The sequence below is a fragment of the Choloepus didactylus genome, chromosome 16 (assembly GCF_015220235.1).
Source record: "Choloepus didactylus isolate mChoDid1 chromosome 16, mChoDid1.pri, whole genome shotgun sequence".
In the NCBI taxonomy this organism is placed as follows: domain Eukaryota; kingdom Metazoa; phylum Chordata; class Mammalia; order Pilosa; family Megalonychidae; genus Choloepus; species Choloepus didactylus.
In genome coordinates this window covers 29,659,945-29,673,307 of record NC_051322.1, presented here as the reverse complement: position 1 = coordinate 29,673,307, position 13,363 = coordinate 29,659,945, and the positions used below count along the sequence as shown (strand labels likewise).

Genomic DNA, 13,363 nt, shown 5'->3' with positions numbered 1-13,363 from the left:
GTTGATGGACATTTGGATTGCTTCTACCTTTTTGGTTGTTGTGAATAGTGCCACTATGAACATCGGTGTGCAAATATTTGTTAGAGTCCTTGCTTTCAATTATTTTGGGTAGATAAACTAGAACTGGGTTTGTGGGGTCCTATGGTAGTTCTATGTTTGACTTTTTTGAGAAACCACCAAACTGTTTTCCATAGCAAAGCTGCACCAGTTTATATTCTTACTAACAATGTACTCGAGTTCTTATTTCTCCACATCTTTACCAGCACTTATTTTCCATTTTTTAAGAATAGCCATACTAGTGGGTATGAAGTGGTATCATATTATGGTTTTGATATGCATTTCTCGTAATGCTTTTATGAGGGCTAAATTAACTGAGTTAACATGTAAAAAGCAGAAACAGCAGATGTGCAGTAATTGGTGGCAATTAAAATTTTATTGCTTTCCCCATTCATTCACATATGTTTACATCAATCTGTATTATTTGGGATGGTATTTGTTGGCCACCTACATTTTAATGGACATAAAAGCATTGTCAGGTTTTCAAAAGTTTAACATTTTTCACCTTTATTTGGATGTACTACACATAAAATGAACCTCATTCTAATAAAAGGATTTTAATGAAAGGATTATGTTATATAATAAATTATGCCCTGTGTCCAAGTAATATATTGGTCTTTACTACAGGATTTAATTTAGTATGAATTCTCCTCAATTTTCAAGTCCACATAATGTAATAAAATTAAGGTCTTTTCATTTCATTACAGGGAAGGTGTTTGTTTGCAAGTGGCAGTCCATTTGGGCCAGTGAAGCTCATTGATGGGCGATCCTTTATGCCAGGTCAAGGAAACAATGCATATATTTTTCCAGGTAAATGTCACATTATTTATGTTATAGAAAAATAGTTAATTACATAAAATATTTCAGGGAATTCTTTAGAGTTTATGATTAAAATAACAGTATTTACAGAATTTTGATATGAATTTACAGGGAATCTCAAGGAATTCAGCAAGTTTGCTCTTTCCCCTTAAGGTTAATTCATATTGTTAATTAAACTTATCATACTTCTCAGATATAACCACTGTCAGTGGTTTGTTTTTAGCTTTTCTGTGGTTGCCATCTTAGTTGATACTATTATCCCTCTTTATCTTGATTCATCAACTCTAGACTATTCCCACTATGAAATAATATATATAGTGTATATGTAACTTCTAGTACGTTGCTTCCCCTCTCCACCACTCAATTTTTATTACTTTTAATTTTTCTATTAGCTTTATCTTTATATAACACACCTAAAGAAAGAGCTTTTGTTAGTAACTTAAGACAGTTTTTATTAGCTTGCCACAATGAAAAATGAAACAAATCTGCCGTTTAGCTTTATCTCTTTTCATTTCATCTTTCAGTTTTGGTTAGTTAATATTTCTACATTGTAGAGGGTTTTCTTGTTTTCTCATTTTTTTATATTTACATTGTTCCTTTGTCTTCTGTGCTTTGTCTATGGATTGATTCTGAAACTGAAAATCATGATTATGTAAATGTTATTCACTAAACAAATACACTAGAGTATACATCTAATGTCAGAATTTTACTCAAAGTAAAGTCTTTCAAACATCAAGTAGAATGATTTCTACTGTAATTTCTTGCCAGCTTTCTTCATCTCTTCTTGCTCCTGCTTCACAGCACACTGGTTCTTGAATCCCACGTTGTTCTGACTCTTCTCTCACACGTACGCTCTTTCATGCTGTGTCTCATTTTTCTGGAGTACATCTTTGAATCAAAGTTTTTTATAAAGCATGTATGATAAACTTTCTGAGTTTTTACGTAACTGAAAATGTCTTTATTTTGTCTTCTCACAAGACTGATAGTTTGGCTGGGTAGAGATTTGTAGAGCCAAAGTCATTTTGAAAACATTCTTCCATCCACTTTTTTTTTTTTTTTTTAACCTTTGGCTATAGCCTGGTGTTTATTTTATGTTGTTTCTAAGACTACGACAAATTAACATTTACTCTTAGAAAAATATTTTTTCAATTAAAAAATCTAGCATTTATCCAAATGGTATATACCTGTGGCAAATAATTTATCTTAGATATTAGGTAATTGTGATAACAAAAATGAACAATAACAAAAAAAACCTCTTTGCGTAGATTGAGTTTTTAAGAAATCATCTGTGGAACATGGTTAATTTCTATGTAGACTGACCACAACCTCAATAATGGTCCTGAGTCAGAAGCGTCTCAATTTTTAGGGTGGTTGTGATCACAAGGCAGTGGAGCAAATGCAGTGCAGTTTGAGAGGAAGCAGTGGTAATGCTAGATTCTTCCATTCCCTTTTATCACCCACTGTTATTGATGAGAAATCTGGTATCAGTGAGAGTCTCATTCCTTTATATATACTAGCTTTTTCTGTGTTTTTCTTTTTAATCATTTCTTTCATCACTTCTGGTTCTTCCTTATGGAATTTGTTAAGTCATGATCAAATCCCTTTATTGTCCTTGACTTGTAAATTTTATTGCACATTTTTCACCTCTGCTTTTTAAATTCTGTAATATGGGAGGTTTCTCTGGCATTTTCTCATTCATCTATGTTTGTCCTGTTTTTTTTAGCACTTCTAGTATGCTTTGTTTCAACAGTCATTTTTTTTTCTGTGTAATGGAAAATTTCAAACATGCACAAAAATAGAATAGTTTAATGAAGTCCCATGTTCCTATCTCCCACCTTTTAGCAGTTATCAGCGTATAACTCGGTCTTATTTAATCTTATACTCCTCCCACCCTACTTATTATTATTATTTTAAAGCAAACTGGAGCCTTCATATAATTTCATTCAAAATTACTTCTGAATGTATCTCAAAAGTATTTTTAGCATAACCATAATACTGGTATCACACTAGATTAACAATAATTGGTTAATATCACACATCAATTCAGTGATTCAACACTCATTTTTGATTCCCATTAACTTTTTTAGTAGCAACTTTTTTTTTTTAAGGTTACAGAATACTCAAATTTCTCTGGTGATTCTTATTAGGATTCTTTTAAATGTTTCTTCCTTAGTGCTGGCTTTTTTCCCATAAATGTCTGGTGATCCTTAGGTGTCCATTCATGTTGATGAATGACTCTGTTGAGTGAACTAGGGAGCTGGCCTGGGCTTCCTTTGCACTGGGGTCAGTCTTTCCTCCAGCAGGCCTCACCCTGAATAGCTGTCAGCAGGCTCTTATTAACAAGTAGACTTATAGCATATGTGGGCTCACGCCATGACTACTGTCCAAGTAAAGGTTTTTATCCTGTGAATATCCTCGTGGTTTTGTATATGAAATTTCTTCCTTTCCCCTCCGTTGAGTAGTGGTTGTCTAAAATTCTACTCTGCTTACTTCTTGAGACCTACCATTTATAACAGAAACTCTCCCATCATCCATAATCTCTCTTAGTGGTAATGTTCAAATTCAATCTGTTCCATCCAGTAGTATCTCTTGGGGCATGAAGGCATAGAAGAAAATGCTTTTCTGCTGATTTTAACAAAACCATTTTTAAAATATCATACTCTACTATTAAAAATTGTCAGTTGATTACTTTAAAATTTTTTTTATAAAGTCCTAACATTTATTGGCACTATAAATATAGAAAAGCAAAAGGACCAAAGAATGGGAGTAAAAATAGGCCTGAAAACAGAAAGACTAAAGACTAACTGCAAGCCTATTTATGAAGCAATTGAGAACTAAGGTTCTGGTAATGTCTGAATTATGCATCCAACAACCAAAACAACTGGGTAAAATTTTAAAAACCTTAAAAGGATCAAAAGGCTAATGGGTTTTTAGGTAATTCTGGATTAAAATTAGGGAAAGAACTACAGCTCGGAGATCAGCAAAAGAAAATTAATAAACTGCAAGACAGATCAGAAGAACCTATCCAGAATGAAGCACAGGGAGACCAAAAAAAAAAAAAAAAATGTGCCCCCCCCCCCTGCCCCCATACAGAAAAACAGCTGAGAGACATAGCTTTAATTGAAGTCCCAGAAGAAATGAGAATGAAGACCTCAAGGAAGTGGGATTTAGGAAATGGATTCAATTTTGAAAGAAGCAAAGGGAAACCCTGTGATAATAAAGGGATTTTCCAGGATAACAGTTCCTTATCTAGAATGGAGAGCCACCAGACCAGACTGAACAGAGCAGAAGGCCTCAACAGAGATTTATTCTAGAGGATGAAATCAGAGAATACATGAGAAATATTAGAAGATTTGGAGAACTGAGAGTTCCAGAGTGAAATAATGTTAAATACTGAAGGAAAAAAAAGGACAGTATTTAACTTAAAGGGAAACAAAAGGTTATACAGAAAAGGAAATGCTTCAAGTAGTAGCATTTAAGAAGTCATAAACACTGATTGAACAATAAATATCAAACCAGAATTCTGCTCTAGCACTGGAAGAAGGGGAAAGGCTGGAAGTGTTATAGAGAGCTACCTATTTCCTGCAGAAAGGAGTCAGGTCAGTGGAGAATCACTAAAACTCAATCAGAAGAATTATAAGCATGTTGTTTAAGAGGCAGGGAGATAAATATTAAAATAATCAGCTAAAAGAAGTAAAAGTAGTTGCCTTTGTAGAACAAGAAATGAAGGGTGAGAGGTGGATGAAGAGCTGCTGTTTTTGGAACAAGACTTGATGAATTGTGTGCATTTATACTTTTTGATAAAGGTAAAAACTTTTGAGAAAAGTCGTTGGATATTGCTAAAATTGTTTCAGCAAAAAAAATTATAGCAGTTGACAAAGATCATGTGACTATATTTTGAGATTCAGATTTCTGTTTTCTCTTGACTGCTTTCTGTTTTCAGAAGGAGCTGCTTGGAGTGGAAGTGCGATACCGTTTGTTTGCTTAAATCTAGGAATGTATTTGCTTCCTTTCATAATAATTTCATAATTACAAAAGTGACCTTACTAAATAAAGTATTTAAAATGTACTGTAGGTGTGGCTTTAGCTGTTATTCTCAGTGACATCCGGCATATTAGTGACCAGGTTTTCCTAGAAGCTGCAAAGGTAAGTGTTTTAAATATTGTTTAGTTCTTTTATAAAGGATGGATTATAAAGATAAATAGATCTTAAAATTAAAAGCAGAGAGAGAGAATATGGGTTAAATCTGTCTTATGAATGAAAAGGAAATTTTGATTTGTCTACTTTTGCATAAAATTAATTTTTAATCATGATTTAAATTATTATAACACATTTATACATTTATAACACATGCTATAATATACACTTATAACACATACTATAATACTTATATATCTCTGAAAGTATATATAAATATATTTATTTATTTATTTATTAAAATATATGTATCTGAAAATTTAATGGAATGTACTGGTTTATTTGGAGTGCTAGCCTGTTGGAGTTCCAGGCTCTGCAAGATGAATTCTGAAGAATCCACATTAATACCAATACTTATGTCTGTATTGTAATTATAATCACTGTTGTGATTATAAGTGTGCCAAGCCCTGTGTGTATAAAGCTGTTTTTCATAACAGGCACTGACAAGTCAATTGACAGATGAAGAGCTAGCCCAAGGGAGACTTTACCCACCACTTGCTAATATTCAGGAAGTTTCTATTAACATTGCTATTAAGGTAAGTAAAAATTTATACCTCTTAACATAAATTTTAATGACATTTCTTATTAGATGAGTAATGTAAGTTTATTAGAGATAAATTTGAAGGGTACAAAGAAGAAATTTTAGATTGCCTATATTCTGTCAGACTATAACCCACATTAATGTAATTGGTTTCACGCTGTACTTTCCCACTTAATATATTGTAAACTTTTTCTTGTGTATGTCAGTGATTATTCTTAGTGTGATCATAAATGCTGCACGGCAGTCTCTTTTTAGATCATAATTTGTTTATTTCTCAGTGTTACAATTTTTGCTTTCAGTGTTACAATTTTTGCTTTAACCATCAAATGTAACTTTTAAAAACTCAAGAGGAGAAGGAAAGCCAGTTGGATTTACCTGTGCTTTTGTTCACCTTGTTCTTTCTTCCTTCCTTATGTTTCAAGGTTTCCTTTTTCACATCCTTTCTGTTCATTCAGGATACGTCTGCTGGTGACAAAATTCTCTTAGTTTTCCTTCATCATTTGGGACACTGAAGCTTTTAAATAATGCTGTAGTAAACATTCTTGTAGATAAATCTTTGTGTGCATGTGATTGTTTTTCCTTAAGATAAATTCCTAATCACAAGAACCAAAAATAATTAATGTGTTTAAGGCTTCTGATACATATTACCAAATATCTCTTCAGAAAAAATGTATTGATTTACTTGCCAGCATTTAGGTGTGTGTATCTGTTTTTCCACACCTTTGCCAATACTTAGACTTGTTATTTTTTAAGATCTTACATATTTAATAGGTAAAAATGGTATTTTATTTTTATTTAAAGCCTTTATTGGTAGTGAAACTATTTTGTTTATTGAATAATTGTATTTCTTCTGTAAACTGCCTGTTCTGGTATTGATTTATAAAGGCTGGTGAAGGTAGTGATCCCTCTGCGATGTTGCAGATAGAATAAATGACACATGGGAAACTAACTGTATGTAGTTGTTTCATATGCCATTTTAAAAAAAGGTTTTTATGGCATTATATATTTTCTTTATTTTATATATTCTTCCTTTATGTCCCTTTACCCTCCCCATTTACAACTGTCTTAAATATTTTCTCTAAGGACAAATTTTGTGTCCAGAAAAGCCAATAGGCACAGACAACAAAAGCTTCAACACAAGCCTGCTTTCTTTGCCAAAGGTCCAGGAAAGGGGCAGTCTAGCCAGTGTTACCATTTTCGCTTTAACCATCCAATGTAACTTTTAAAAACTCAAGAGGAGAAGGAAAGCCAGTTGGATTTACCTGTGTTTTTGTTCACCATGTTCCTTCTTCCTTCCTGGTGTTCCCAGGTTTCCTTTTATCACATCCTTTCTGTTCATTCAGGATACATCTGCTGGTGACAAAACTCTCTTAGTTCTCCTTCATCTAAGAATGTCTAGAATTTCTGTTCATTCCTGGAGGATATTTTCACTGAGTATAGGAGTCTCGGATTCTCTGGACGTAGTCCTTTCCTTTCAGCACTTGAAAAATACTGTGCTATCTCCTTCTGGCCTCCAGATTAAAAAGTGTGTCATTCTAATTGTTTTTTCCCTATATGTAAGATGTTCTCTGCCACTCCTTTCAAGACTTTTTTCTATCTTTACTTTTACAGTTTTACATAATGTTTTGCTGTGGATTACTCCTGCTTGATGTGTCTTCTACATCTTGAATCTGTAGATTTATGTCTCTTGTTAATTGAGCAACCCTCAGCCCTCCTCCTCCTCTCCTAAGACTCAGGCCCTGATCACGTGAGGTTTTTGGTCTGTTTTGTCTCTGTGGTTCAGATTAGGTTATTTCTGTTGTTCTGTCTTCCGTGTTCACTGATTCTTTCCTCTGTCTACTTCATTCTGCTGTTGAGCTAATCCACTGAGTTTTTAAATTTCTTTCTGTTCTACTGTCTTTCATTCAGAAATTTCCATTCAATTCATTATATATCTTCAATTTCATTGCTGAGGCTTTATTTCATTACCGAGTCTTTTCATATGTTTCAGGAGTGCTCATAATTGCTTGTTGAAGCATTTTTATCATGGGTGTTTAAAAAATCTGTTGAATAACTTCAATATCTCTTTCATCTCTGTTTTGGCACCTATTGGTTGTCTTCTTCATAGAGCTTGAGTTGTCCTTTGGAATGGCAATTTTTTTTTTTTTTTTGAAACCTGGACATTTTCATATTATGTTGAGACTCTGGATCTTATGTAAACATTTTTAACTGGCTTTTCCTCACACCACTCTGGCAGAGGAAGGGGGTAGGTACTATCTTGTTACTCTTTACTGCTGGTCTCTACTAACAGGGTAGTGGAGTGACCTCGTCACCACTGGGCAATGATGAACGTCCAGACTCTCCCTTAGGCCTTCTCTGGCACATCGTTCCAACAAGGAGTGGAAGTTCTGGTTCCCCAGGTAGTCTCCACTGACATCACAATGTGTGTTAAGGGTACAGGCTCCCTGTTACTGGCAGGCAGGAATGAAAGTCCTCCTCTCTGCTTGGCCTCTCTGACACCTCCCTGGCAGGAGTGTTGGGTGCCGCCTTACAGTCTCCCAAGGATAGACGTATAGGCTCCTTGGTGGGCCTTTGCTAGCATGGGTGGGGGTGGAGCCTCAGTTGTGTGTGTGGTGTTTGGCTGGAGTAGAGCAGTCACAGTCAAAAAGTTTTCTGTGTTGCTAGACTGCCCCTTTTCTGGTCCTTTGGCAAAGAAAGGTTGTCAGTGCCTTTTTTGGCATTTCTTGACTGCCAGCTTCTTCAACCCCAAGTCTGGGTTATCTAAGGCAGAAAGAAAACCCAAGGAACTCAGTACTGGACTCTTGCTGGTATGCCTTCTTCACCCCACTAATCTTTAGAGTCTTAAATGTTTGTTTTGTTTTTTTAACTATATAATGTCCAAGTTTCGTTCTTGTACTTAGAAGGAATAGGGAAAAGTATGTCTACTCCATCTTCCTGGAAGCAGAAATTTCTGCCTATCTTTTTTTATATCATTTCTTTTTTCCTGTTACTATACAAGCTGAGAGTAGCAGCTTGGCTTTCTTTCCTTTGATCAGCAAACTGTACTAATGACATATGTGTTGTGTTTATTTGGCTCTTGTATTTTTTTAGTCTTCTTAGGTCTTTATTGCTAGTGATTGCCCCTGAGGTTCTAGTCCTTCTCTACTTTTTTCATGTCAATTATATTAATATTTTTGTAAAATGCTTCCTACACATTTTTCTATCACAAAAGATAGTGAGATTGAACTCCTGGGACTGAGGATTACTTTGAAAAACACCATTTTAAAATTTCATTTTTGGAAGCAGAAATGAACTTTAATAGTGGTCACTCTTTGCCATAGGATCCAAGTATCATTACAATTTTTAAAATTTAAAATAAAGCTAGAACATAACAGTCTACTACCCTGTTTGGAAGCTTTTCATATTACCTCATTTTACATATGAAAACACTGAGGTTCAGAGGGTTTATTTTCACCCCAAAGTGTCTGGGTAGGTTACTGAGATCAAAATCCACTCAAGCCAGCTACGGTGGAAGATAGTCTAGCTTAACTGTTGGATTATAGATTCTTTGGGTTTAAAACACACTGTCATTTAACTCCAATGGCAAGTTACTTAAACTCATCTTCAGTGTTTTCAGCTATAAAATGAGAATATAGTACTTAGCTCATCCTAAGGTTCTAATGAATCTTAAATGAGCTAAATAAGTAAATCACCTAGAATATGGCTAGCACTAAATGATGGTGGTTGTGAGTGACCATGTACAGATTTTAGCCCACACTTTAGTTGACCTTACATTTTTAATATCCAACACCTGAATTTAAATAATTTCTATGTCTCTTAATCCAAATTCTAGAGCAAACGCATCTGGCTTACTTTGGATTAGGTTTCACCCTGGTCCAGTCATGTCCAGGAAGACAGCCCCTGAAGCCCACCCTTTCATCAGGGTCGTGGGGGAAGGACATGGTCTGGGCACCTAAGTAGATCTACTGAGCTGACACACAGGAGGAGCTTAAAATTGTTTGTTAGATTGAAGTATTAAGGAGATGCTAATAATTCTTTTTTAGGGGGAAGGGGTGACCCTAAAACACATCAAATTTATGATGAGATTGCAGGTGATTTTTATTTCATCATTTAAACTTTCCATAGCTTCTGAATTTTTTGAAATGAGTCAAAGTAATGTAATTTCTTCTATATTCATTTATCTGTGTTGGAATAGTCCTTTTTCTCTAATAGGTTAATACTTGCAGTCCACATAAATATCTTACTTGTTTTTCAGGTTACAGAATATCTATATGCTAACAAGATGGCTTACCTATACCCAGAACCTGAAGACAAGGCCAAATATATTAGAGAAAAAATATGGCGAAGTGAATATGATTCCCTGCTGCCAGATGTGTACGAGTGGCCAGCAACTGCGTCATACTCTCCCCAGACAATGGAATAGAAGCACTGCCACTGATCAGTACTCCCAGCTGCAGGGAACTCGGCCTTTTGTTTCCCCAGACAAAAAGATGAAGTTATCAGAAGATTTCTGACCTTTCCTGTGTTTTATTCTCCCCACAAATCTACACCTATTAGGGTAGATGTATTGACTCTATCAATGTCCTCCAGCACCCTACAATCAAACAAACATAATGACTTAATTATAATTTGTAGCCCATACTACACCAGAGAGTTGTTAAAAATATATTTATGAATGTCTTTACTGACTTGTACTCTTATTCATGCTTGCCATTGTGTTTGCTATTTACCATCTTCTCTCACCTAGTTCTTTTAGAGCTACTAAAACAGAAATTCACTTTTGTGGATATGAGTATAAAATATTGAGAAGCCAAATTTAACCAAGTTCCGAAGGAAAATTACTGTTATTGTCTAAAACTGTTTCATTTTTCCTTCATGCTCCAAAATTCCTTTACACTAGATGATAGATTTGGGGAAATACACAAAATTTATCCTATTATTTTCTGGAACTAAATTCATGCTTAACTATAATCATTGTGAAAGAGAAACTACTGCTGCCTTTAGACAAATAAAATAGTCCTTGTTTTCAACCATGTATAAAACCCATAGTATTACTTTTGTATTTAATAAAACTAGTATCTTAAATTGCTTCAATTATGCTATTTTATTGGCCAACTAGAAATTTGTTTGCTTAATATGAAAAACACGTTTTCATTTTCTTTACTTCTAGATGATTCTAGGGATGGGGTATAAGATACTTACGACCAAAGTAATGTGACTTTTTTTCTGAACAAATCAATCATGTTTCATATCTGAATGAGTTGTATTTAACTGGAGAGGCAATACTCTTATTCCAACTTTACTTGTTATTACCTGAGGTAATTTTGAATGTTTCTCTGATACATTCCTTTGAGTATCATTAGGAGTAACTCTTTTCCCACTGAGTATAGTTTTAATTTTTAAAAATCACCAAAATTAATTTAAAACTAAATGTAGGGATGAATCTGGTAAGCATTCAGACTGAAAAATACTATTTTTAATGCCAATAAAATAGATAATTGACTAGTGAGACCAGGGTTTCTTATATAGCTTACATATTAGAAAATTCTAAGGGAAAATCCAAAAAGCATTTTGAGAAATAATAGTTTTCCTATATGTCTACCTAACATGGCTGCTTTGCGGGAACAAAACTTCTAAATGCTTGGTCTAGAATATTAACCAAAAATTGTTCATAATTACCTATTGGCATGTACATTATTTGATTTTTCTCTCCAGTTACTGATTGATAGGTTAGAATGTGATATTCTATAGGAAAAAATTACTTCATTTTTGTTGTACATCTTCTGCCCATATTGATTCTAAATGAATATAATTTAACATTTCAGGAATGCTGCAATGTCACTGCCATTTGCAATGTGTAGAAATGCAATTGGTTCATCCACTAATAGAACAAAGAAGTCTGTTTTATAAATGTCATAAAATAAGCAACTATTTGTTTCAATTAAAGATGAAAGTTTTTTTTTAATGTTACTTTCATCAAAAAATTACTGCTAAAAATATTTTGTTTGAAATGATTTCAGTTTAGCATTACAAATATAGTAATTACAAACTGGTTGTTTGCTTAATGGCTTACTGAAGGCAGGAACATATGCTGAATTAGAAAAGCAATTTTACTAAGATGTTTGCTTAAAATCCAGTCTTCATGGAGTTTAAGTATTTTAAGGAAACCAAGTCTACATGGCTTATAGCGTACTTAAAAGAGAAATCCTATATTGCTTTATCATTTTCATTGTTATTTACCAACCAGTATTTTAACAAGTAACTATTATTGAATGGAAATGGAAATACAGTCAAGAACTTTCCTATCAGCACTGTGAGAGGGGCACAAAGAGAAGGCCTTAATGGCATCAAATTGGGAAACAAACTAGAACATTTTGGCCTTCTACGTAAACTTTGACCTAGTGAGAAGGTAATACTTTTGAAAAAGCAATGGAGCATCTCGTTTATTATAAGATATATTTTAAATGATCTATTGTATTATATGAATAATATAAAAGGTGAGAACAATTAGAAAGTAATTCTATAAAATGTAGGTGTGCAATAGGGAATTTCTGAGATCGATTTTAGCCAAATAGTTGACAAAATTAAATTTCTGCCCAATGTTTTATTATACTTTGCCTAATGACCTTTAAAATTAACTGAAATTAAAAGTATATTTTTGCAATTGATATTTTTGTGTTCTCTTTGGTAACACCCCAGTCATAACTGTTGACTTCAAGAAAGGCACACACGGCAAAAGTAATTGCTTATCCTTTCTCACCTTCACATTTAGGATAAAAAAAAAAAGGAAAGAATAATCTAGTTTAAATAAAGGGAAAATGCCTTGTGTGAATATATGATACTGGATTGCCTTACTGTAGATGGGTCCAGGAATCAGTCTAAAAATTTCATATTGCTGTGAGTTTTTTCTCTCTTGTGATATATTAATTGTAATGAAATGTGTGTTCTTATATTTTCTTACTAAAAATTTTCTATATACAAAAAATGTTTTAGGACCTTGTTTTTTAAAGCTTGCTGTGTATAGGGCACTTTTGAAACCTTTTATTTTCTTGAACTTTAAAAAAAAGTACACTCCAGAATACCTGATCCCTTGGAAAACATTCATAAATCCACATATGGGCCACCAGTTGTGCTCCTCATCTGTTCTCTTCATTTGTTTTTGTTCAGCCTCCTAATCTACTGCCTTATTTAGTTTAGTTGTACAGCAAAGGAATTATTTCTCACATCATTTCCCCATCCCACACACTAACCCTAGTATAAGAATACTAAAACAGGCAAGAGTGTATGTTGACTTTGTGACTGAGGGGAGAAAAAGTATACTGGCTGATACCTATGAGTGCTTCCTTCAAACCAAGCACTGTTCTAAGTACCTTACATTATTTCCTCCTTTATACCTCACAACAACCTTTATGAAGTATAGGTACTAACTTTTTTTCGCTTTTCAAATGCAGAATCTTAGAGGTGAAGATCATGTAGCTGCTAAAATGGCAAACCCAGCACTCAGACCTCTCACATCACCGTCTGACAAAACCCAGATCCTGTTTACATTAGACCCTCCACCTCCTCCAAGCCAGCAGCCCGGGCAGCAGAACACGGTTATAGAGGAGATCACAGTCTCACCTGACAGTCAAAATCAGTAACTTCAAGAAACCCTTAATGCTGCCTGGCATTTCCCTATCCAGTTACTCTCTGATAACGTTCCCTGTTCTCACATCTCTGACATCCTCTTGCATTCTCACCCTTGACCTA

The 13,363-nt window shown here is 34.2% G+C and overlaps 1 protein-coding gene across 1 annotated transcript in view; it reads left to right on the top strand.

Annotated features, from left to right (window-relative positions):
- The window catches only part of ME2 (malic enzyme 2), a 135,802-nt gene extending 123,338 nt beyond the window's left edge, over positions 1 to 12,464 (top strand). The window contains exons 13-16 of the mRNA XM_037805544.1: positions 765 to 867; positions 4,952 to 5,022; positions 5,511 to 5,609; positions 9,870 to 12,464. Coding sequence (XP_037661472.1) covers positions 765 to 867; positions 4,952 to 5,022; positions 5,511 to 5,609; positions 9,870 to 10,037 — 441 coding nt within the window. The 3' untranslated portion in view covers positions 10,038 to 12,464. The remainder of the gene's footprint in view (positions 1 to 764; positions 868 to 4,951; positions 5,023 to 5,510; positions 5,610 to 9,869) is intronic.
- The last annotated feature ends 899 nt before the right edge of the window (positions 12,465 to 13,363 follow it).